This window comes from Pelodiscus sinensis, chromosome 11, assembly GCF_052426305.1.
Source record: "Pelodiscus sinensis isolate ZL-2025 chromosome 11, ASM5242630v1, whole genome shotgun sequence".
In the NCBI taxonomy this organism is placed as follows: domain Eukaryota; kingdom Metazoa; phylum Chordata; order Testudines; family Trionychidae; genus Pelodiscus; species Pelodiscus sinensis.
This window is the reverse complement of record NC_143062.1, coordinates 7,480,995-7,505,473: the sequence shown is the minus strand read 5'-3', so window position 1 is coordinate 7,505,473 and position 24,479 is coordinate 7,480,995. Positions and strand designations below refer to the sequence as shown.

General features: G+C 51.3%; 1 protein-coding gene across 2 annotated transcripts in view; it reads left to right on the top strand.

Moving 5' to 3' along the window:
- Positions 1-14,239: 14,239 nt before the first annotated feature.
- The window catches only part of CACNA2D2 (calcium voltage-gated channel auxiliary subunit alpha2delta 2), a 413,205-nt gene continuing 402,965 nt past the window's right edge, over positions 14,240-24,479 (top strand). Inside the window, exon 1 of one of the 2 annotated variants that reach the window (XM_075939506.2) lies at positions 14,240-14,499. In XM_075939506.2, coding sequence (XP_075795621.1) covers positions 14,390-14,499 — 110 coding nt within the window. In that variant the 5' untranslated portion in view covers positions 14,240-14,389. The remainder of the gene's footprint in view (positions 14,500-24,479) is intronic. The other variant, XM_075939507.2, reaches the window with a different exon arrangement.

Here is a 24,479-nt window from a genome sequence, read left to right as displayed (position 1 = left end):
TGTGCTTTGCACTGAGGCACGACACTGCAGAGGGCTCTTGTCCTCCACTTGTTTGAGAGGGAACAAAGACTGCACCGGGGCGTGCTACACAAGAAAATGCCCCCGCTGCAGGGTGCAATGTGATTATCACAGAACACGCTACCGCCACATGGCTAACTCATCACGTCACGGTGTACCCTGGCACTAGCCAATGCAGCGGCATCACAGGAGTATTTACGTTGGTCCCACTGGTCCCTTGGGTGCGGCTGTCATCCTGCACCTCCACGGAGATAGAGACTGCCCCAAGGATGGGGGGCAACTCATGCGTGGTGATAATGAGACTGGCAGCTGTGAAAGAAAGAACTGACCAGATCCCTGCATTTGCAGCTTGGCATTTGTCCCCCACCTGCGCCACGTTTGTTCGCGTATAAATGAATGCTGGAAAGGGAAAACTTACCTGGGCCTCAGTCTCCTTTCATTGGTCACTGGTGTAAATCAGGAGGAACTCGGCTGAAGTTAATGGAGGGGAATAAAAACTTTGCAAGACCAAAGCCGGGGCCCAATATGCTGAGAGAGACCCATGATTTAACCTTTCCATTAACACAAAGACTATCGTGAGCTATTAATAATATGCATTTCATTTTAACTGGAAATTTCACCCAATAGCCTAATTAAGAGCTAATTCACACTTGAGAAGAGAAGGAAGTGATTTGATTTACAATATCATATGCGATTAAATCACCAGGAGAGAAAGAGGAGGAGTGGGAGGGGGTGGGGAAGCTTGAAATCCTCCCTTTTTTGGGAAGTATGGAATATTTCTGATTACAAAACCCTGCACCTCTGTTATTTGCAGATTTAAAGGGGACCCTCTGACTCTGATTTATCTCCCTAAAAAACTAGGTTTTTTTTCATCTTGTGCCATGGCTTGGAAATCCAATGTGAACTTTCTAAGGCACCTAATGATCCATTCTATTATCCCCCAGGACAAAGCGAATTTCAGCGATTTCATGGAGAACTGATTTAGAAAATACCCTTTTTCTCTCTTGCAGTCTCCTAGGCCCTTGAATCATTTTGATATCTGGAGACCTCTTTTCTTTGCAACACTATGGTGGAGTTAATAGTCAGAGCAAGCAAGCAAGACCTGGGGTGAGGGGTGATGGGGGAGATAGATTCACACTGTATGTAGCCTATACAGCTTGTGTGTTTAAAGCATCTCTGTAGAATAGTCCCATTGAGACTCACAGATGAGACTTGATTGTCAGATGCTTTTAAAAGCAGTTACAAATGCATAGGGTTCCTTCTACCCCATCCAAATATAGATAGCTAGAGAGAGAGAGAGACAGATGGATGTGTGGAATAGAAGGAACCTATGTGTGTGGAGAGAGAGAGTGTGCCTTTTTCCTTAAAAATTCCTCTTTTTCTTATTGATTTTCATTTGGCAATAATCACAGTTACAAACTTAGATAGACTTGAGAGAGTATTAACCCGTACAAACCACAAATATCAAGGGGCTTATAAAAGAGATCGTTCACAGATACTGTGGGTGAACTCAAAAAGATCTAGCTCAGAATCTAATAAACCATTGCAATGTAGATTTCCTTGCACTGCCTTTCAATGCTCTTCAACAGTGGATTAGCATTTTACAGACTGGAAACCTGAAGCTCTGATCCTCGAAACATTTAGGGTCGGATTTCAGTGGGAAATAAATTTTGTTATGTGCACTGAGGCATATGCAGATGTGCACCAGCAATAGAAACACATGCTGCTGGCTGTGGGCGCTCTGCTAATCGGCTGAGAGGCATTTGAATCTCTCCTGGATGGTCACCCAAGCACTTAGTTTAAGGGAACACTGGTGCTGGGGCCAGCATGAGGCATGTGCCGTCGGTTCCCCCACACATGGCCCTACACTTTATTATTGGCTGTGCTCCAGGCTCTAGTCTCATGTACTGGAGATTTTGATCATTTATTGTAGTACATATTAAAACAATAACGATTAAAAGATCAAATTATATTGAAAGTACCTATGTCCATGCTTGTGTGTTGTAGAAGTAAAACGTTCCCTACGACACATACAAATAAGGTCGAAATGTGCACGTCCATTTTAAATCACACACCGGAAGGCAGCCCACCGTGTGCGCGCCACAGTGTAAAACAGAGAGAGGTGCTCATGCATCATGCCTGGCGGTCTAAGGGCCATGTTGACAGTCTTGAGTGTGTTAATGACGTGAATGTGGTGGAACGTGGTTTTAGGTAAAGTTTTACAGTGATTTTGGATTGGTTTTCATCATCATTTTTTCCACCACCAAAGTATATACATAAATAGGCCCCACTCCGGCTCCATATATTCGAACTAGATCCCACAGCTATCACGCCAGCCCTGGCTGGTGCTGGGTGCTCTGTGTATACACGGTTGCCATGCAGCATTGTAAACTCTTTATCTGCACGAATTGCTTCACGTGTAAAAAAGAGATGCCGGGGCTTCCAGTCATTTTTTGAATATTCACAATTGGTGCAGCAAGTCCAGAAGTGCCAAGGCTCTGAGCTAGCCAGACCTGTCACAAAGTACTGGCCGCATACTTATCAATACCAAAGGGCATAAGCAGACTGTGTTTCAGACAGACCTGGGCTCTTGCACTGAGGAGAGCAAAATGAGATGAGGACAGGAAGGGTACGTCTAGACAGCGGCGCTATTTTGGGATACATCCAGTATCCCGAAATTGCGTTTTCCACGTCTTAACAGCACACCTGTTATTTCAAAATGCAATAGAAATAACGGACTTGCTATTCCGCCATCCCAGTAAATCTTGTTCCACGAGGATTAAGGGACTTGTCGGAATAGCGTTCAATATCGAAATGTGTCACTGTGTAGACAGCACCACATTTCAAAATAGCCTATTTCGAACTAAGCTCGAAATGAGCTACATAATTTGCCTAGCTCAAATTGTGTTGCTTATTTTGACCTGGTGCTGTTGTGTAGATGTGCCCGAAGGGAGAACTGCGAGATTTGGGGGAGAGAAATGGAGACCTCAGAATGGAGAGAAGAAGGACTTTTAGCTGGCAAAAAGGGTTGGTCAGAGAGGATTTGGGAGAGTCAGAAGGACCGGGAGGTTTGTGTGGCAGAGAGAGGATTTGGGGAAGAAAAGCACCGATTAGATTTTCTCATTGTCTTGGGAGTAGCAGCCCTACTGAGGCAGGTGAAAAGAGGGGAAACAGGGTAGACAGAGTGATGGGGAGAAGGACAAGGAACAGAACATATTTTCACCAAAAGCAACCTGGTTTTATTTGCCGTACCTCAAAATAGCAACGGATTCACCCTGTTCAACCTAGACTTAAATTCCTCTTATTCACCCAGGGCCCTCAGCATTCACAATAGGGACTAGGTCAGCTCCCCCAAATTGGTCCACAGCTGGAGGTGCAGCAGCTGCCTGAATGGAATGAGGAGAAAGCCTTCTGCAGGCTAGATGCATGCCAGATGCACTGAATTACTTCATGGTGGGGAAGGGAAGGAAGTTGGCTTTTCTATAGGAAGTACCGGTGTGCAAAGTGGCTTTTAAATATGGTACATAAACCACACAAACCTCTAACTGGGGAAGACCGAAGAGTCTGACTTGTAAACTCGTCACCAGAGCAGTGCTCTGCTTTAAGGCTGCTGTAGCTTGCCATGACGCTTACCACTCGCCCCTTGCAGGGGAAAAACAAGTGCTGGACTGAGTTAATGACAGACTGTCAGTCCATGTTGCCACAGGCCACCTTTCTGAATTGGCATGCTCTCATCCCTTTAGTGCTAGTTGCAAGATGGGGTGTGTGTGTGTGTGTATCTGTGTGTATGTGTCCAGATGAACCCTGTGATTCAAACTCTGGAGAGTTTTGTGTCATGCATTTTAGCATCTCAGTTTCATAGACGATGCCCCTCATCTCCCCAAAAGTCCCCCAAATGTTGAAACTGTAGGAGATACAATTTGCTTGTGTCATTTAATTTTTCACGTGTCACCTGATTTTGTTTTCATTCCAGTCAGTAAGGGAGGGCTTGGTGGAAGGATGGTTTTAGTCTAATGCTTAGGGCCTAGGGCTGACTCTCACACCACCTGCAGTCGGTTTCCTACTCTGCTACAGACTTCCTGGGTGACCCTGGACAAGTCACTCCATCCGCTTTGAGTGTCGGGCCCCCTTCTTTACAGTGCGGGTAGCTGAATTTCCCTACCTCACAGGGCTTTTGTGAGGCTGAGCACGCTTATAGCTGTGAGGTGTTCCTTCAGCTACTGTGTTGATGATCAGCATGTAGAGAGGAAGAAGGACCAAACATTCCCTCTTCTGGGAAGAACCGTGTGCTGCCACCCATGTAGCAAGCAGCTGTCCCAGATTACACCTCTCCTAGGAGGGATCAGCTCCCATCCTCCATGACTGAAACCATACGAAGCCAATTGCATGGCTGGGGCCATAACCATGGTGCTACGTGACACTTGCACTGTAGGCAGAGCAATACAAAATGCAGTACCACTGTTTAGATTGGGAAAACGCCTTCAGATATTTCTAAGACAGAGTGGTTGTAAAACCGGTGGCATTTAGAAACTACATGATGTTGTGATGTGGCAGAAAAGTTTTTACAGCTACTCATAAGTAATGCAGCCATCCCAGACTAATGTCTATGAAGTGCTTTACACAGCTCCATTCGGTGTTTCCGATATATAATTAGGCTTGGAAGGATTATGTTTGTGTGGGTTAAAGCTGGTAAACATTGTTTGTCTCCATACACATACCAGCCAACAAAAACCTGTTTCCATCTGTAATCACAGAAATGTATGGACAAGCAAAGTAGGAAAAATGCTTTCTGGGAATGTATTATAGTTTGATTATTCCTTTACTGAGCTCATTCAAATCCAAATGGCAACCCTGCCAGCAGCCACTAGAAGCAGGGGCATGAGGGGTCAATGGGGCTGCATGAAGAATGAGAATTATTTGGGTGCCGGATCCAGCCTATGGACCATCACTTGGACCACCGTACGTTCTAAATAATCATCTACCTAACTGGAAAGGACATTATTTAGAATGGCATAAATTTTGCTGAAAGACACAGAAACGAACCTGGCTCTTCCCAAGTGTCCTACCAAAAATGATATGGTGGAATCTCCATCTGTGGAGTTATTTAAGAGCAGGTTGGACAGACACCTGTCAGGGATGGTCTAGATGGTACTGGGTCCTGCCATGAGGGCAGGGGTCTGGACTCAATGACCTCTCAAGGTGCCTTCCAGTTCTAGTGCTCTATGGTACTATGATTCTTTAAGAAGAAATGGGGTAAACACCTATATCTCTCCAGACTCTAGGCCATGTCTTAGTTACCCTCAAGACTGTGCCTAGGTCCAGAATAAAACCAAGGAGAGTAGCAGCTTTTGTGTCCAGTGCAGTAGCACACGTGGGTGACAGCCATGTAAAAAGTGCAAGTTCTGTTCTCAGCACACCTGGGTCAGGTTCTTCCCTAGTGCCATTCCATTTGAAGATGGTGGAGCTACACCCTGGATGAACCTGGCCCCTGAAGGAGCTATACGAAATGTTTCCTTAACTTACAGTGTTTTGCCCTATAGGCCATGGATTTAAGGTCATCCAGGGCGCCTCCCATGCCCATGTCTCGCCAGAGTGCTAGATTTTGTATCTCATTGAGGTAGGGGGCAGTCATTGACAAATGTTTACACTGTCTCTTCCTAGTGCTAGAATAATTTCCACTTGGTAATTCCTCCTGCACGGGGGACCATCAAAGGCCCAGGTACCACTCAGATCCTAATTAACGTCCCGTCCCCCCCATAAAGCACAGGTGATGCCTGGCCATGCACTGGGCCTCTGCACCCAGGTTCACTTTGGGGGGCAAAACAAGCCTTTGATTTGGATTGCTGCTAGTGTGGACAAAGGAGCCACGTGGCTCCCACGAAATGCGCTGACTGCAGCATCTGCCATGGAATCCCAGCAGAGGCCTTGGAGTGTGCACGTTGCTTCACTTCACAGGGCTACCTTGATGGAGACCTCGGGGAATCCTATGTGTGAGCACCTGGGCTCTCTTTCTCTTGTGCCATTCACACACAGGTGCCCCCGGGGTATCTCTGCTCCGCTGTGAGCGTGTTTTCCCTTGTGAACTCCCTTCCGACACACAGCGGTTCTCCCTGACGTCTGGTAAGCACAGCAGTTACTTATTACGTGTCTATTAGCACCGAGAGCACTTTTTCCCCCTTTTGTGAAATGCTAATATCTTGCATGGAGCAGCCCCATACATCATCGGCCTAGGAGCTCAGGTTGAAGAAGACTGGGTGAGAAGAATAAGCCTCTAAAGTCGGGATGTGTATTAGCTATTATCATCTGTTTACTTTTAATTACCTCCGAACCTTATTTGTCTCACTTTAATGGCATGTCAGCCAGCATTTTCCATCCTCTCACTCAGGGGCGGAATCTACATGGAAGGTGGGTCCCTGTGTCAATTACAGGAATGTTTTAGCCTCGCAGGGCCGGGCTCCACTTGGTCTTACACAGGTATAAATCCAGGCACACCCCACGGGACGATGTCAGATTTACACCAGTTGAGCGAGGGCGGAATTAGCCCTTCTGCATGTGAGCCAGGGGCCTCTCCCAAGCTGCTCCAAAATAGAGTCCTTACCCGGGAGATTCTGGTCTCACTTCTGCTGGTGTAGAGCCAGAGTAACTCACAGGGCTCCAGCAGGTCATCCCAGTGTAACTGAGACGGGGAAAGGCCCCGTGTGGCTAACCCTGCCCAGCATTGTCCAGCCTGCCCAGAAAATGCATGATCCCCTGGACTGGTGAGAGCACGTTTCCCTACCCCGCTGGAGCAGTGCTCCGCCTCTGCCTCCTGGCTCAGAGAGAGGGCAGGGCCAGGGCCTCCTTGGGGAAGGATTTGCTGAGCAGAAGTGGTGCCCATCTTGGAACATTTGGCCCAGTGGCTGGAGCACCTAGAATGAGGGACTCCCAGGTTCAATTCCCCACCCTCTGCTAGAAGGGGAGCAGGTTTGACCAGGGGGTCTCCTAGCTCTCCACAAAGTGCTCGCACTACAGGATCATGTGACTTGGGTCTTTCCCAGTCTCCCCGGTGGATAATGAATGAGAGTGATTGGAGGAGGCTGCCCCCCCCCCGGAGGTGGAGTTCCTAACCAGGTCAATCTCCCTCTCTCTGTCCCAATGACTCTTCCACTGTGAACAAATCCTTCCCTAGGAGTTGGGCTAGAGAGAGGGAGCTGTGTCCTGTTTGATCGCAGGTCCCTGCCAGGGATGGGACATTCGCTTGTGACGATGCTCTTCTTCTTTGTCAGTATTCTGGCAAAATGGCAGGGGGGGGGAGGGGTGTTCTTGCAGGTTGCTGCCTGCATGGTATGGCTGCTTCTCATGCTGGATCAATGCAGGTGTATTGGGAACACATGGCCTGAACGGATCCTGGGCGAACAGGTGTGGCACATTCCCAGGAGGAACCAGAACTCCATCCCACCCCAATCAGGCTCTGCAGAAAAACTGGCTCCAAGGAAGATCTCTGTTTCACTGACATTATATCCCAGCGCAGTGGCTATCCTGTGCTAAAGTTAGCTGGTTCCAGCAGTTGCTACCTCCCATTCACGTGAGGAGAATGTGCTGAGAGGCGCTTTGGGGAGTCCAAACCAAGGTTTTGAAAACAGCCGCAGAGACTTTTTTTTTTTGCTCACGGTGAAGGAATTCAGCGTGGCAGCTGCATCCTACTTTCGGGGAACTTCATGGTGTCTGATGCTGCTGTTCTTTTCAAGTGGCCGCATTGTACCCAGGCCCCAGCTGCAGGAAGTGTAAGAAATATTATAGCCACCGGGACTGTGAAGACCTTTCCAGCACAAGTCCTGGCAGGGAATGGGGAGGGAGAGCTGGATGTAGAGGTGCACCAGTGACTTACTCACTTGGATGGTGGAGCATGCATCTTGAGGGCAAGCTGTTGGCCTTAGGTCCCTGCCGTGACTACATTTTAATTCCGGTTACGGATGTTGCTCCCTTATGTGCATTGATTGGAAAATAGGTGCCAACTTCCAAAGTATGTTTGGTGTCTAGCCGTCCGTGTAGAGATGGCAATACAGGGAAGCCCCCTGATAAATTAATACTGGTTTGTACATGGGGCCATGGGCTTTGACTGGGAGATATCAGGGCTATTTAGCAGCAAGCAGCTGTAAACCAACATTTCCCCTGTCACGTGTGCTAACCCACCCTTTTCTTTTTGCCCCATCACATTGATGACTTATTTCCAATTACTTGCTTTTAGTACATGGTTGATTTCCAGATTGCAACGTTTTCAGTAAGACGTAAAACATGTTTAAAAACATTCGCAGTTGCCAATGCAGCACAGATCACAGAGGTGAAATCCATTGCAACAAAACCAAACCCAAATGCCCATAGGAACAAGGGAGGTTTGCGGCTAAACTTTGGGCGGGCTTTATAGCAACTCCTAGTGAACCTACCCAGTAACATCAGAAAGCAGTTAATAGAGGCATTTGGGACCCATTGATCGATTTCTTGGGCACCCAAAACTTCCAAGACCAAATTCTCTCAGTTGTACTGACCGCTGGGGGAAAGTCACCTCTCAGCTAGAATGCTAAGATAATGCATTAGTGTAACTGAGAACAGAATTTGATTCCTTCTGAGGACAAGGGCCAAATTCAAGGTGCAAATTACTTGCCTATACGCTCTGCTGCTGACTGGGGCGTCATCCCTCCCTGCCTCAGTTTCCCCATTTATCAAGTGGAGATTGTCATCTGTGTCCTCGCCTCCATGGTCCACTCTAGGAGGGCCCAGTCAAGTCTCAGGCCTCCAGCATCACCCGTCTCTGAGCAGAGACCCTTGCCCCCCTCTGTTCTGACTGGGAATTGAAAGGCCACTTAGCCCCCTGCCTTACATGGTGATATCTCCTGCCAGTGACCAGCACCTCTGTGTTACTTTCTGCGTGAGGGCTAAGCACCAGTAGTTACAAGTCTGTGATGGGGTGAAATCCCATGCCAGGCTAGAGGGGGTTACAGGCCAGTTTGTCACAGGTGCCTCACCTGTGCTGTAATTAATTAGGCACCTCTCAGCCAAAGGGTGATAAAGATGATCGGGTGATAAAGGGTCGGGTGATAAAGATGGCAGCAAGGGGTCAGGTTTTGGGAGGAAGCTGTAGAGAGGTGCTTATAAGGGGCCTGGAGCCAGGATCAGCTGAGGACCAGTCGTGCCCCAGGACAACCAAGGGAGCTGATTTGTGGGGCTTTTGGGCATTAGCTAAGCCGTCTGCCATGGTGAAAGGCAGCTGAAGAAGATGGTCCTCAGCCAGAGGGCTCTGTGTTTTGTGCTAAGGACAGGGTACGGGAACCCCTGCCACAGGTAGTTCTCATGAGAGGGGCTATGGTGGTGAAACCTGACTGGTCGTCTAGGGACTCTGCCCTAGTGAACCAGGTACCTCCCATCTCTGTACCATCTGCTACCATGTTACAGCTGCTTAACACCCATTCCACAGCAGGAAGTGCAGAGTGCAAGACCCCTGATGCGGAGGGATCTCTTCTGGGAAGCACGGTACACCTGTGCTCCATGATCTGCGCTCACATGGTAGTTAGTTCTGATGAGATTGAAGGTGCAGGGTTTAAACCACAAAGCTGACATAGGCCGGATGCCAGCTACCTCCGAGACCACAGCCCCGTGTGGCATGATGTGGCAGTTGAGTTCGACTTAGCATGTATGCTAGATGCCCCATCTCCATTTTAACTGGGAGGGGCAAAGGAGTAAGGGTGCCCCGAGGAAGATGGGGGGCAGGTATCCTCAGCTCTGTCATATGCTTCCTGTTTTGGTTCATCAAAGGCAGAATTTGTTGCCTCTTTGGAAAGACATTTACTCTCCTTGGCTTTTATTGGGGGCTGTGAGTGAGGAGGGGTTTGAGGGTAAGTTGGAGTTTTAGACAGTCTTGTTGGGGGGCTGGGGAGAGCCTTGTTTGTTTGACACTGACTCAAAATTGCAAGTGCAGATGTGCCCTGTGCATGGGACAGATCTATTTAAAAAAATCCAATGCACAAACTAAACACACTTCCCTGCCGCCCAGAGGGGGCTGCTAATAACACTGTTTATGCAGCCCAAATGGAAGGGGCGAGAATGAGAGAGATTATTAGTGAAGAACCTGGGAACTGTGCACACATTTCGTGAGGCCTTTTGGAAAGTAGGGCCTTGAAATGTAAGAAGGCCTCATGAGCTTCTGTGGAAATGCCTTGGAGCAGATGGGTTTCTTTCGTGGGCAGAATGAAAACATCTCTGTTTCCTTTTTCAGGCAAATAGGGAACGTTCCCTCTCCCTGATTCCCCCCAACAGGTGTAACTAGCAGTGGAAAGATGGGTCTAATTTGCATGGGTGTTGGGACAGAAGTGGATGCACCAGCTGCAGTAGGGGGCTTGTTTCCAGGGGGCATATTGAGGCCACAAGCAGGATGGATGCTCCAGCTGGGGAGGAGTCTGGCTTTCAGGGGGCATGGAGGCTGGCACAGGCAGGGTGGATGGAGCGAGAGGGTGGGGTCTGGTGTGCAGGGGGCAAAGGGCTGTCCGGGAGATTGTACCAGGTGAATGGTTTGCAGGAGGGACAGACGAGGCAAGGGGGCATAGGAAGGATGGAGGACTGGTTTACGGGAGGCACAGGCAGGAGAATGGTTGTCAGAGGGCACAGGAGCTGGCACAGGCAGAGTGGTTGCCATGGGGAATGGAGGGGGCTGATTTGCAGGGGACACAGCTGAGATGGGGCATTGAAAGAGGGTGCAGTGGGAATTAGCAGAAGGCACTGGCAGGGCGGATGCAAAGGGGGTTGTGGGGAGATGGTCTGTAGCAAGAGCACAGGGGGATGGGGAGTACAGGCAGGGGATGGAGGCTGGTTTGCAGAGGGCATGGGTAAGGTGGGGAACACAGGGAGGATGGCTGTACAGAGGACTGGTTTACAGGAGGGCTGGTTTGCAGGCAGGGGGAATGGGGGCAGGTTTATAGGTACTCACACAGATCACAGAGGTGAAATCCATTGCAACAAAACCAAATGCCCATAGGCACAAGGGAGGTTTGCAGTCAAACTTTGGGAGGGCTTTATAGCAACTCCTAGTGAACCTACCCAGTAACATCAGAAAGCAGTTACTAGAGGCATTCGGGGAACATAGGCAGGATGGATGCTCTTGAAGATGAGGGCTGGTTTGCTATGGAGGCACCGATGAGGTGGATGGAGAGGGAGGATGGAGCGCTTGTAGGAAGAAGGGTGGGGCTATAGGCAGGGGGATGCACTAGAGCAGGGGTCTACAACCTTTTAAAGCATGAGATCACCTTTTTGAATTTAAATGTAATCCAGGATCTACCTCCACCCCAAACACAGTTGCCCCGCCTCCTTCCTGCCCTTTCTCTGAGGCCCCGCCCCTGCTCACTCCATCCTCCCCCATCCTCACTTACTTTTATCAGGCTGGGTGCAAAGGACTGGGGTGCAGGAGAGGGGGATGCAGACTCTGGTCTTGAGCTAAAGAATTTGGAGTGTGGGAGGGGCTCTGAGCTGAGCATGGGGCAGGAAGTTGAGGTGCAAGAAGGGATTTGGGTGCAGGCTGTGGGAGGCAGTTTGGGTGCAGGGGGACTTAGGGCTAGGGCAGTGATTTGGGGGGCAGAAGGGGTTCAGAATGCAGGCTCCACCTGGGCACCGCTTACCACAGGTGGCTACTGGGTGGTGGGGCAGGAGATTAAGGCAGGCTCACTCCTACCCTGGCCCTGCACCACTCCCAAAAGCAGCCAGCAAACTCCCTCCATCCTTGCCAGTCTGTATAGATGGGGTACAGAGTGAGGGGAGGGCCACCCTGATATCAGCACTCCCCCCCTCCTTCCTGTGCACTGCACAGCAGACAGGACACTCCTGGGGATGGGGAGCAGCTCCAAGGCAGAGGGAAGCAGCAGCATGGCAGTGCTGAGGGGCAGCTGAAGTGCCAGCGCTCGTCAGCCCCCTGTCAGAGGCTCCAAGATCTACCAGTAGATTCCAATCTACTGGTTGTTGACCACTGCACTAGAGGATGGGGTCTCATTTGCAGGGGGGATGTGGGAGTTACACTGGGAGACTGGAAGGGTTGCTTTGCAGTGGGGCACAGGTAGATTGGGGGCACAAGTGAGGTGCACCGGGGCTGGTTTGCAGGGGCAGGCAGAGTGGATGTGCAGAGGCACAAGTGAGGTGCACGGGGGCTGGTGTGCAGGGGCAGGCGGGGTGGATGTGCAGGGGCACAAGTGAGGTACACGGGGGCTAGTGTGCAGGGGCAGGCGGGGTGGATGTGCAGGGGCACAAGTGAGGTGCACGGGGGCTGGTGTGCAGGGGCAGGCGGGGTGGATGTGCAGGGGCACAAGTGAGGTGCACGGGGGCTGGTGTGCAGGGGCAGGCGGGGTGGATGTGCAGGGGCACAAGTGAGGTGCACGGGGGCTGGTGTGCAGGGGCAGGCGGGGTGGATGTGCAGGGGCACAAGTGAGGTGCACGGGGGCTGGTGTGCAGGGGCAGGCGGGGTGGATGTGCAGGGGCACAAGTGAGGTGCACGGGGGCTGGTGTGCAGGGGCAGGCGGGGTGGATGTGCAGGGGCACAAGTGAGGTGCACGGGGGCTGGTGTGCAGGGGCAGGCGGGGTGGATGTGCAGGGGCACAAGTGAGGTGCACGGGGGCTGGTGTGCAGGGGCAGGCGGGGTGGATGTGCAGGGGCACAAGTGAGGTGCACGGGGGCTGGTGTGCAGGGGCAGGCGGGGTGGATGTGCAGGGGCACAAGTGAGGTGCACGGGGGCTGGTGTGCAGGGGCAGGCGGGGTGGATGTGCAGGGGCACAAGTGAGGTGCACGGGGGCTGGTGTGCAGGGGCAGGCGGGGTGGATGTGCAGGGGCACAAGTGAGGTGCACGGGGGCTGGTGTGCAGGGGCAGGCGGGGTGGATGTGCAGGGGCACAAGTGAGGTGCACGGGGGCTGGTGTGCAGGGGCAGGCGGGGTGGATGTGCAGGGGCACAAGTGAGGTGCACGGGGGCTGGTGTGCAGGGGCAGGCGGGGTGGATGTGCAGGGGCACAAGTGAGGTGCACGGGGGCTGGTGTGCAGGGGCAGGCGGGGTGGATGTGCAGGGGCACAAGTGAGGTGCACGGGGGCTGGTGTGCAGGGGCAGGCGGGGTGGATGTGCAGGGGCACAAGTGAGGTGCACGGGGGCTGGTGTGCAGGGGCAGGCGGGGTGGATGTGCAGGGGCACAAGTGAGGTGCACGGGGGCTGGTGTGCAGGGGCAGGCGGGGTGGATGTGCAGGGGCACAAGTGAGGTGCACGGGGGCTGGTGTGCAGGGGCAGGCGGGGTGGATGTGCAGGGGCACAAGTGAGGTGCACGGGGGCTGGTGTGCAGGGGCAGGCGGGGTGGATGTGCAGGGGCACAAGTGAGGTGCACGGGGGCTGGTGTGCAGGGGCAGGCGGGGTGGATGTGCAGGGGCACAAGTGAGGTGCACGGGGGCTGGTGTGCAAGGGCAGGCGGGGTGGATGTGCAGGGGCACAAGTGAGGTGCACGGGGGCTGGTGTGCAGGGGCAGGCGGGGTGGATGTGCAGGGGCACAAGTGAGGTGCACGGGGGCTGGTGTGCAGGGGCAGGCAGGGTGTATGCGCAGGGGCACAAGTGAGGTGCACGGGGGCTGGTGTGCGGGACAGGCGGGGTGGATGTGCAGGGGCACAAGTGAGGTCCACGGGGGCTGGTGTGCAGGGGCAGGCGGGGTGGATGTGCAGGGGCACAAGTGAGGTGCACGGGGGCTGGTTTGCAGGGGCAGGCGGGGTGGATGTGCAGGGGCACAAGTGAGGTGCACGGGGGCTGGTGTGCAGGGGCAGGCGGGGTGGATGTGCAGGGGCACAAGTGAGGTGCACGGGGGCTGGTGTGCAGGGGCAGGCGGGGTGGATGTGCAGGGGCACAAGTGAGGTGCACGGGGGCTGGTGTGCAGGGGCAGGCGGGGTGGATGTGCAGGGGCACAAGTGAGGTGCACGGGGGCTGGTGTGCAGGACGGGGTTGTGACACCGAGGAGCTGGTTTGCAGGGGGCACAGGCAAGGGTTGCGGGGGGGGGGGGCTGGCTGCTCGGGACCGCAATGCCGGGCTGGGGGGCGCGGGGGGCCGAGGGGGGGCCGCAGTGCCGGGCCGGGCGGCGGAGCATGCGCGGCGGCGGGCTGGGCTGGCGCGTGCCGCCGGGCGGGGGGGGGGGGGGCGCCTATTTGAGGGGCAGGCTGCGCGCGGCCGCGCTCAGTGCTCCCTGCCGGCTGCCCCGCCGAGACCGGTCCGGCTCAGCGCACCCGCGGCGGGAGGGGGAGGGGCGAAGGCGGCGCGGGGGGCGGGGGCGCCCCGCGAGGAGGGGGGGAGGCTGCTCGCGCCGCGCGCCCTGCCCCGCCGCATCTTGCATGGCAACATGGCGATGCCGGCGCAGCCCCGGCGCGCGGCGCCCCTCGGGCCGCTGCTGCTGCTCGCGCTGCTGGCCGCCCCCGCCGCCCGCGGCTACAGCTTCCCGCAGCACCACACGTGAGTAGCGCGCCCGGATCGGGGCCCTCGCGCCGCTCCGCCCGCCTCAGCCCCACAGGGGGGACCTGCCCGCCCCGGCGCCAGGGGACCCTGCCCGCCAGGGGACTTGGAGTGGGGGGGGGGACCCTGCCCGCCAGGGGACTTGGAGTGGGGGGGGGACCCAGCCCGCCAGGGGACTTGGAGTGGGGGGGGGGGGACCCTGCCCGCCAGGGGACTTGGAGTGGGGGGGGGGGGACCCTGCCCGCCAGGGGACTTGGAGTGGGGGGGGGGGACCCAGCCCGCCAGGGGACTTGGAGTGGGGGGGGGGGGACCCTGCCCGCCAGGGGACTTGGAGTGGGGGGGGGGGGACCCTGCCCGCCAGGGGACTTGGAGTGGGGGGGGGACCCTGCCCGCCAGGGGACTTGGAGTGGGGGGGGGGACCCAGCCCGCCAGGGGACTTGGAGTGGGGGGGGGGGGACCCTGCCCGCCAGGGGACTTGGAGTGGGGGGGGGGGGGACCCAGCCCGCCAGGGGACTTGGAGTGGGGGGGGGGGGGACCCAGCCCGCCAGGGGACTTGGAGTGGGGGGGGGGGGACCCAGCCCGCCAGGGGACTTGGAGTGGGGGGGGGGGGGACCCAGCCCGCCAGGGGACTTGGAGTGGGGGGGGGGGGACCCAGCCCGCCAGGGGACTTGGAGTGGGGGGGGGACCCAGCCCGCCAGGGGACTTGGAGTGGGGGGGGGGGACCCTGCCCGCCCCAGCCCGCGAGGGGACTTGGAAGGGGGGGGGGAGACCCTGCCCGCCCCAGCCCGCGAGGGGACTTGGAAGGGGGGGGGAGACCCTGCCCGCCCCAGCCCGCGAGGGGACTTGGAAGGGGGGGGAGACCCTGCCCGCCCCAGCCCGCCTCTGTGCCAGGGGTTTGGGGGGAGGATAAGGAAGGGTGTGAAATCGATTCATCTACTTGAAGTTGGGGAATTTTAGCCTTGGCACTTGTTCCTTCCCCCCGGCTGTGGCCATGTCCCCCACTGCCACCCCACGCCTCTCCACAGCGGCTGGCCAGACCCCACCATCTGCCTGGCTGGACGTGCTGGGTTTGTGCCACCCCATGGCCAAAGCCAGGCTGCCACTCCGTCCTTCGCCGCCTTGTTTCCCTGAAGGTGGCGAAAGGGCTCAATGACACCGGTTTAATAATGGCCCTGCCACCCTCAACTTTGTTCTTCCTGTCAGGATAGGTGTTGCTTTGAGTCAAAGAGCACCAAAATTGTAAGCATCAGAATTATTTTTCATGTGTATGCTTACATTTTTTTTGCTTGTGCTTTTAAGGGTGCATTTCAGGAAACACTTCTGTTTTTTAAATGAATGTGACTTCCAGAAGGGCCAAAATATTTTTGAACGAGTGTTTAGACTCCTGTTTAGGCCTTTTAAAAAGAAATCTTATTAACAGCATGATCTGAACTGTCTATTTGGAATCCGTATGGTCTGTTGTGTTACTGTACGAGCACTCTGTTCTAAAAGGCGTAGTTAGCTGTGTTATTTATTCGGCATCACACCACTTCATAGAGATGACTCCAGGGCTGTTACGGAGCCCATTCTAATCATCCTTCTGAGCCCACATGTTATTGACCTCTGATACTGAGCTGTTGGGCTTTTTTTCTGGCAATCTGGCTGTCAAACATACACACACACACACACATTCTTCAGAATAAAACCCCTCTGTTGCTAGAGAGGGGTAGGGATGGTGAATATGCCAGCACTCCATAAATAGCACATCTTTTTAGGGCCAGATCTTGAGACTACAACTCATGAATAATTTTTACTCATATCCCGTTGAAGTTAATGGGCCTAATTTTGGTGTTAATCCTTCATCATACAACTCAAGTTTGTAGGATTGTTGAGATCTTGAAGTTTAAGGATCCAATTTTTTTTTTGGCTCCCTTCCCTCCCTTCTCTGAAATTCTGAACCTATCCGACTATGTTACTTTCCGGAGATCTGTTTTTAATGTAGTGTTAGGGGAGGTTTTTGTTATAAAAACTTAAACAAAGATTTTAAATCAGGAGAAATTATTCCAGAGTAATACAATTTACTAAATAAAAACCTCGCGTCCCTCTTCCACCCAACTTGATTAAGTAAATATTATAAATTTGCTATTGTTTGCTGTGCTAGGATTACTCTCTCAGCAGTGTTTTGTTTTTCTGTTTTTTGTGTTTTGTTTTTTTGTTTTTATAACCATGTTAAACTCCTGTCAAACCTGTGTTTAGTATAAAGGATCTTTCATGAGCATCTCTAATAAAAGTACAGTGTTACCAGAATGGGCCTGATCCTGCAATGAAATCAGTGGGAATTTGACATGTTCCAGGAATGCAAAACTGGGCCTAGTGATGATGGTCTATGATTTTTAAGCTTGTATAAGGAGGGAAGCTTGGCCCTAGAAGGAGGGTAGTGTGAGCATCTATGGCTTTGCTGGTGGGGAGCAGGGAGCAATTCTGGCTTATGCTACATCTGAAGAAGAAAAGTATTGGGATGAAGACCTCTGCCAGGCCTGTTTGGCTGTAATTTTAGTCTCATTATGACCTGTGTTCTGAACCTGGGGGAAAAAGAGAAATCACGTGTGGGTATTGGATGATGCTGAGGCACGATTGCTGGGCAGTAGGTTAATGCCCTGTAACATGTGGACTGTAATACCTTGTGTATGGTATGCTGGCGCTCCCCGGATTGTAATGTCTGTCACTCAAGGAAAGAAATATTTAACACAAGAAAACTGTTACACTCAGAATAAACCCTGTCCCTAGCAACTCCCCTTATTATAGGCTCTCCCCCCTCCCGGTCCAGCAATCGCACAGACTTAATTTAAGCCTGTAACGCAGGTATAATTTTGGAGGATGCCTTTGTCTGAAATTAAATTGGATGCTAAATTCTTCCAATTATAAAACCAATTTTTCTTTTACTTTGGACAGCGCTTCCATATATCAACAAAGAACAATATTGAGTGTTGATTAGAAACCCTGCTTATCTTTAGAGGTTTTCTGCGTGAATTGCTTAAGTTGTCTCCCTTTATAAGGTCCTCAAGAAATGAGGCTCTTTTTGCAAACCTCCCTAGAACGGTTTCATTATGACCTAGCATGCCATAGGCAATAATTAGAATATTTTTCTCTCTTTTCATAAATAGTTTGTTTCTTGAAAGTCGGAATCCCTTTCCTTGTCTGTAGTGGGCCCGGATATTGGTTTCTGGTTTGGTTCCTGGTAAATAGCCAGTGTTCCATATTTTCTCTCTCCTCCCGGGTAACATGGTTTTAATCATCTTATGCTGAGCTAAGGAAGGCTCGGCTCAGCAGTTGTCCAAAGGGGAATTTCTCATTGAGATTTAGAGAGCAAAATCCTAGATTGAAACAGACCCATTCAGGCAGGCATGTTGGGTGGTGTCCGCTTGACCGACAGATTTCTTGCTATGGGTGGGCCCATGCGGGAGCATGTGTGTCGTGAACAAGATTAATGGCTCTCGCGGGGGTGGGGGATGCTGATGTCTCAAAGTATTTAAAAGAAGAATCAGCTAGTTGGATTTCTGTGAGATCCCTGCGAAGGCACAACAACGGCAGCATGCTTCCGTGATGGATTCGTCATGATCATTGTTAGAATACATAATGCATATTCTCTGTAAATGTTGGCCACTTAGGGGACTGTTCTCCTGTTAGTGCCCACGCCAAGCTCCTGTTAATTTTAATGGGAATTACACGTGCATAACCGCTGGAGAATAGCTCATTTATAAACTGTTATCAGTACCTTACCCTGCAAACCGAGCAAACCCACGCCTGGCACTGTGAACCTGCCGTTTATCACTTGGACTCAAAAGAAAGTCACTATTGGCTAGAGAACGGTGAGCCATTTTCTTCTCCTAGGGTGGCATGTGTGTTTGGAACCATTTGACCCCCTCATGCCGAGAGTTGGCTGCTTAAAGCTCTTGCTGTGCTAGCACATTTTGTTAGTTTGAATATCAGAGGTAAGTCAGGATGGCCTTTCAGTTGAGGGGCTGGCCTGGGATTCAGAGAGCTGGGCATGTTTGCTGGCCCTGCCATAGCCATTCCTATATGAACTCGGGCAGCTGTCAAAGGTGCTTAATTTGAGACCTCACTGGCTTTGTTTCCTTGAGTACCAAGAGCTCCATCTGAGGCTGGTAGGACTTGCAGGTGCTTAGCATCTTTGAAAACCAGAGATTTTTTTTTTAGGTTGCCTCAAAACTGGCCATTTTTGGTAAGTTTGGGCCTCAACCTCTTGATGCAAGTCCATTCCCTATCTGTGAACTTGGGGCAATGATCCCTGGCCTCGCAGCATCATCACGAGGTGCGTAACTTCCACTACGACTACATTTTGTGGGCCCTTTCATGGTGATGTGCAACATGATGTGGAAGAAAACCTCTCTGCACCCCTGAGTGTAGCTGTATGGTGTCCTGTGTCAGTCACCGAAAGGAGAACGGAGGAAATGGTACCAGTGCTCTGCTCTTCCTGTGCAAATGCTTGCAGAGTAGGGGTGTCTCCCTGGGGCCGCGGTCTGTGAGAAACTGTGCCTGCCTGAGGTACAGCTTGCTAAGGTCTCCACAGAACTGGCCTTCCCTGTTTGTGAGGCCCTCCCATGCTGCACTGATGGCGGTCGGAGAAGCACGGAATCCAAAACAAACATTGATTTGCTCTATTTCTCTCACATTTTTGCACTCTCCTTCTCTTTCTCTCCCCCTCCTGCCCCTTTCCCCAGACATTCCTTGCTCAGGGCTCATGTGTGAAACAACTGGGACTGAGCCCTTGGTCCTAACAGGGAAGCCACTGTGACAACCATGGCAGCAGAGTGTCAGCATGTGTCTTGTTTCTGACCTGGCTCAGTATTTAAGCTCATTCTGTAGCATCCCTCTCTAATAAGGCACAGCGATTCGTCAGGTTCTTCATTTTCTCTCCATCCTGCTCCCCCTCTCTTCTGCTTTCAAATGTTCCTTGCCACAGCCATGCTCCCTCTAGCAGAGAGGAGGCCAGGAAGGTGGCTCCCTCTGTGTGGGTCACTGATGGACAATATGTAGATGAGGGCTGTTTCTTGTTTATTGCCAGTGGGTTAAATATATCCTGCTCCATGCTTAGGTGAACCCTCTTTATCCTGGCATCCCTGCTCTCCTTCTCTTAGCCCTGGAAAGGTTTGTGGGTTATTTTAAACGTTAAAGACATGTGTGCGTATGCCTGTGCCATTTAAAGTAACAGGGATCCTTCTGAGTGGTGGGGGGTGGAATTCAGTCCTCTGAATCCACAATCAGGCCTAGATCAGTGGCTCCTTTCTTAGGAAACTGGTATTTCAGTGTCAGCTGCAGGCTAACTGGGAACCTGGGAGTTTATCTTCAAGCAACCATCTCAGCTTTTGGGCTTCAAAAGCCAGCAGAGCACCCTCGAGGGTCTAGTGCTGGAGTGTGTTTCTTCAATGTACCACTGTACGTGCACAATAAACAGCCGCTTTGGGTTTTGGTTTTAAGTGGAAGAAATAGCCAAGTAGGATGGAATTTTTAAAAACTCATTCTCAAGCAAGAAGTACTTGAATTAAATACTCTGCTAGAAAGCACATTGTCGAACATTTAAATATGTGCTTCCCTAAGAATCCTGGGAAAGCAAAGCACATTCCCTCAGCAGATTTGTTTCCTTTCTTGGTGTCAGCAATGGTTTGTTGTTGCAGAGTGGCTCCTGAGGCCTGGGCTATCTGCTCTGGTTTGTTATTGTAGGGCTATGCAGCACTGATCACTGGCATGGCATAGATGCCTTTTGGGCTGGGTCATAGAGAGGGAAATGCACTCAACTGTTTCTTTTGGGGAAAACACATGGGCAGAATTACTCACCTACTTTGACAGCTTCCTTCTGAGTGTTTGGGTGAGTCCTTATTTCAACAGTCTTTTAATACTGGTTGATAAAATTCAAGACCAGAAGATATTAGATGATGAATATACTGAGCATTTTCCTAGAGTGAAGAATTGGTTCTTTTGTCTGTAATTCAGAGGCCTCTTGATGTCAACTTCTGCATGCGTGTATTGTTATGTTTCACCATATCTGTTGGGTGCAAGGGGGTGGGAGTTGGGCTGCAGAGCACGAGGCCGAGGCATAAGAATCTAAAGCAGGCCATGTAAATTTAGTGTGGCATGTGGTTTCCATATCCAGTCATGCACTCCATGCAAACCCTGAATCCTTCCCTGCAATTAGGAGAGTGAACAGACTCCTTGAAGGCTGCTACGCAGCGATCTAGTGGGGGCACAGGAGAGCAATGCATGCGGCTCTGTCGGCTGTGGGAGACTCTAAACGTCTCCTCTGAAGTTCCCAGTGTCAACCAGGTAGGGAGTGAGAAACAAGGCTTGATTCTGGCAGTTCTGCATGGTAATGCCCTAGGTCGGCAATCAAATTGTTGGCCTGGGCACTTAATGGGCATATAAAACCTTCAGTGCAATGTATCGGAGTATGATAAAGCCTTGGGTACAGCAGCCAAGACAGAGTGGAGTTTGCGAATATGTAACAAGCCAAAAGCATTCGTAACTCTAGCAAAGTGAATGGGATTAGATCCAGAATGGATGAGGCCCAATGTACTGTATTTCTAGTGCTGGTGTTTCTTAAGGTCCATCAGCTTTCTCATGTAGGAGTTAAGGGAGAGAATTTTCCTTTGACTTTTATTAACTGTCTGTATTGGGATTCTACCATATCGCTGCCTATTCCAGTAAGGAATCAACGTCTACTCTCTCTGGACTAGATCCCCATTCCAGTAGCAGCAGTGCAATTGGGGGTGACGTCACTGAAATCAGTAACTTCAGATTTATGTTGGTGGTGCTGAATTCAGGGTCTGTCTTACTGTCCCCTGCTGCATGGATGAATTTTTTGGGATGGGAGGGGGGGGGGGGGAGTCCATTGTGAACTATCGGGTTTTGCCAGTTAGCGAGTAAATGAACAAGCATGATGGAGAACCAAGGATAATGCATTTCAAAATGCATGTTAATTTACCTGCTGAGGACTGTCTATCTCTAATTATTTATGAGACTTCACAGCAGGCTAGAAAATGTTCTGAGTAAATTTTGTAAAAAGATGAAGTCTTCGCGTGTGTGTGTGTGTGTGCGTGCGCGCACTCACATGATGAGGGGGCAGCAAAATGCAGTGCAACTTAGTGAGAAATATATGTGCAGTTCCTGCTGGGGTAAAGAACACAAATCAAATGCCCTCAAGAGTTTGAATCCCTTACCCATGTGAATAGTAGTTACTCATGTGAGTAGTCGTCTTAAAGTTAGTGGCGTTCTTCACTCCAGTTAGGGTTATTTGCATGGCCAAGCATTGGAGAATGGAGCCTGGGGGTTGCCTATACATTTGTTAGGTAAAGCTATCTGTCATCTCTGTATTGACCTTTGGAGGGTAGGCAGGGGAGACTATGTCAACATATTGTCAAAGTGGGTAAGGATAGTAGGAAAGGGATTGTGTTGCCTCGGACAGTGTTTAATGTTTCAGCTGTATTGGACGCTCATGTTCCAGGGAACTGGATGTAGTTTCAGGCACTCATGTGCTTGATTGCTCTGGGCTGTTACCTAGAGGGCTGCGTGTAGTACTCAGCAAGGAGACCCATTGCCTGTACAGCATGCCTGCTCAGGAATCCAAGCCCTAAGAGTACAGAGTCTGTGTCAGCCAGCAATTATTTTGAAGCTCCCCTCCCCTTCCAGATCTGAGCTCTGGCAAGAACTAACTGGCCTTCTCGGTCCCCAACATCCCCCATTTCAGAGCGGATGCTCTGTGATGCAGCAGGCATGACGCAGAGTTAGCACTACAGCTGCCTCTGCGTACCTGACTTGTTGATAAATAAAAGCATCCTCAGTCCCAGCTTCCTTAGTTCCTTGGCCTTCTCGTGTGCACACAGATTTACCTCTTAAACGGTTAAATTGGTGGAAAGAGTAGGGGAAAGAATGTGTGTGCATTTCCAGTCAGGTGGCAGAGAAATTCTTCTCTTCTTATGAATATGGATTTGTTTCAATACATTGCAGGACTGGCCCCCAGAACACTGCTTCATGGCAAGACACTGACTGGCTTTTCTTACCCAGGGGCAATTTATACACTCACCCTCCTAGTCCAAGGGGTCTAGTGTTTCCCTTTCTGCGCCTCCGAGAATGGCTTATATGAGTTGTTACGCTCCAGATGATTTATAAAGCCGTCTGACTTATAATGCTCCCTCCGAATCAATGAGAGACCTTGTAGCGAGGTCTTCAGATTCATTAAGCTGTGCATAAATCTCTTCAGAATGGTCAAATGGTCACCAGCTTAGGAGTGTGTTGCAGCGGCAGGAAGGGATAAAGGCCCCTGTTCCTAGGTAGGGTGTTTTGCAGCTGTAAAACACAAGCTGAGGAGAAATGGGGGGGGGGGGGGGGGGAGTGTGGAAGAAGCTAAGCAGAGCACCTAATAATTTTATTGGGCATTGAATGTTCAGCCAAATTCTGGGCTGAGAATGGCTCCTCCTGGCTCTGCTGAGTTCATTATAGAGCAGTAAATGAGGCTCAGCCAAAGTGTCATTTCTTCATTTCTAAATTAGAGTCCTATACTTGAGTAGCCAGTGCTGATCTTGTATTTCTTGTGCTTGGTAGGGGGGAAAAGGTAAAACTGTGCATGTGCACTTCCAGTGAGAAGCATAAGGCTTGTGTGGTGTGGAGGGCTCTGTGAGGAGACAAGAAGCCCTTTCCTAAGGTAAAGGTGAAGTTGGAGGAAATTGCATTTAATTATTCAAGGCCTGCAAGCCCAAGAGAGTTACAGGTCTGTGAGCTTCCAAACAGTTAGGGATGTATTGCTGCTGCATAGAAGGCTCTGTGCTTTCCCTTCCCACCCAGCCGTTGTGGCGAAATGGGGTATAAAAATCAATGCCTTCCCTCCATGTATGCACCTCTCAGTTTGTATTTATTCCATCTCCTTGTCTTGCCTATGAAGCTTAATAATTGTCGATCAGTGACCAAGCTGCTGGCAGTGCTCTGCTTGCCATGGCATGACAGCCATTTCGAGAGCACAAAGAGGGAGTGAATGCAGACTAGCCGCAGACTAGCCCCAAACCAGCTCCCCTCCCCAAACGCACCGTGCCTTAGTGGGCTGTTTATCTTTGCAGGTGAACCATCCTGGCTGTGTCGCTGTGTAGCAGAATTCACCGTCTTGAGTCTCCCAGGCTATTTTTTGCTGCAGAAGCATGTTATTTACAGGCTGAGGGCCATCCAAATGCTTTCAAGGTCTCAGGCCAAATTGATCCTTAGTGCAATTCTGCTCAACGCAGTGGAGTTAAACCCAGGATGAACTTGGGCTTTTGGCTCCATTTTTTAAGCTGATGGAGTCTGTAGTTTCTTATTGAGGTTTTCTTTTTAAAATCAAAACAAAAACAAATCTCTGTGGGGAAAGAAATGCATCCAATTTGCATAATTTCATGGAGCTTCTATACGTCACCACGTAATCTTAGTCAGCCCTTTCCCACGCATGAGACCTGGTGTCAGGAATGCCCTGTGGATGTTTTTGAGGCAAACGTCAACTTTCCTCTCCTGGCCTCGAGCCTGAATGGATCCCCTCTGTCATTGTTTTTGTACTCTGTGTTGCCCGTGGAAAGAAGCTGTCTTGACTCAGTTTCCCTTTGGAGAGATCTATAATCAACTCTGCTTTTTATTTGCTGTTTGGAGGGGTCTAATGAGGGTTTGGTGGCATCGCCCTCACCCCAGTCTCTAGCATTAAGGTTGTCCATGGTGAGGCAGCATTTCTTTCACCTGCCTTTCTTTGCTGTCTTAATCCGGCAGGGCAAAATGGAGCTGTAATGCCACTCTGTGGCCAGTTGTGAAAGGATGCCTGAGAGCCAAGGTCTGATTTCACCATCATGCTTGCTTAGCTAAATGGTTTCTTCTCCCTCTCCCCTTGCACTGTGCTATTTTGTATAGACCGTGGCATGACAGCCCAGTTCTTGCCTCATTTGCCTCAGAAAAGACAATTTTATCTTGTCTGTGAT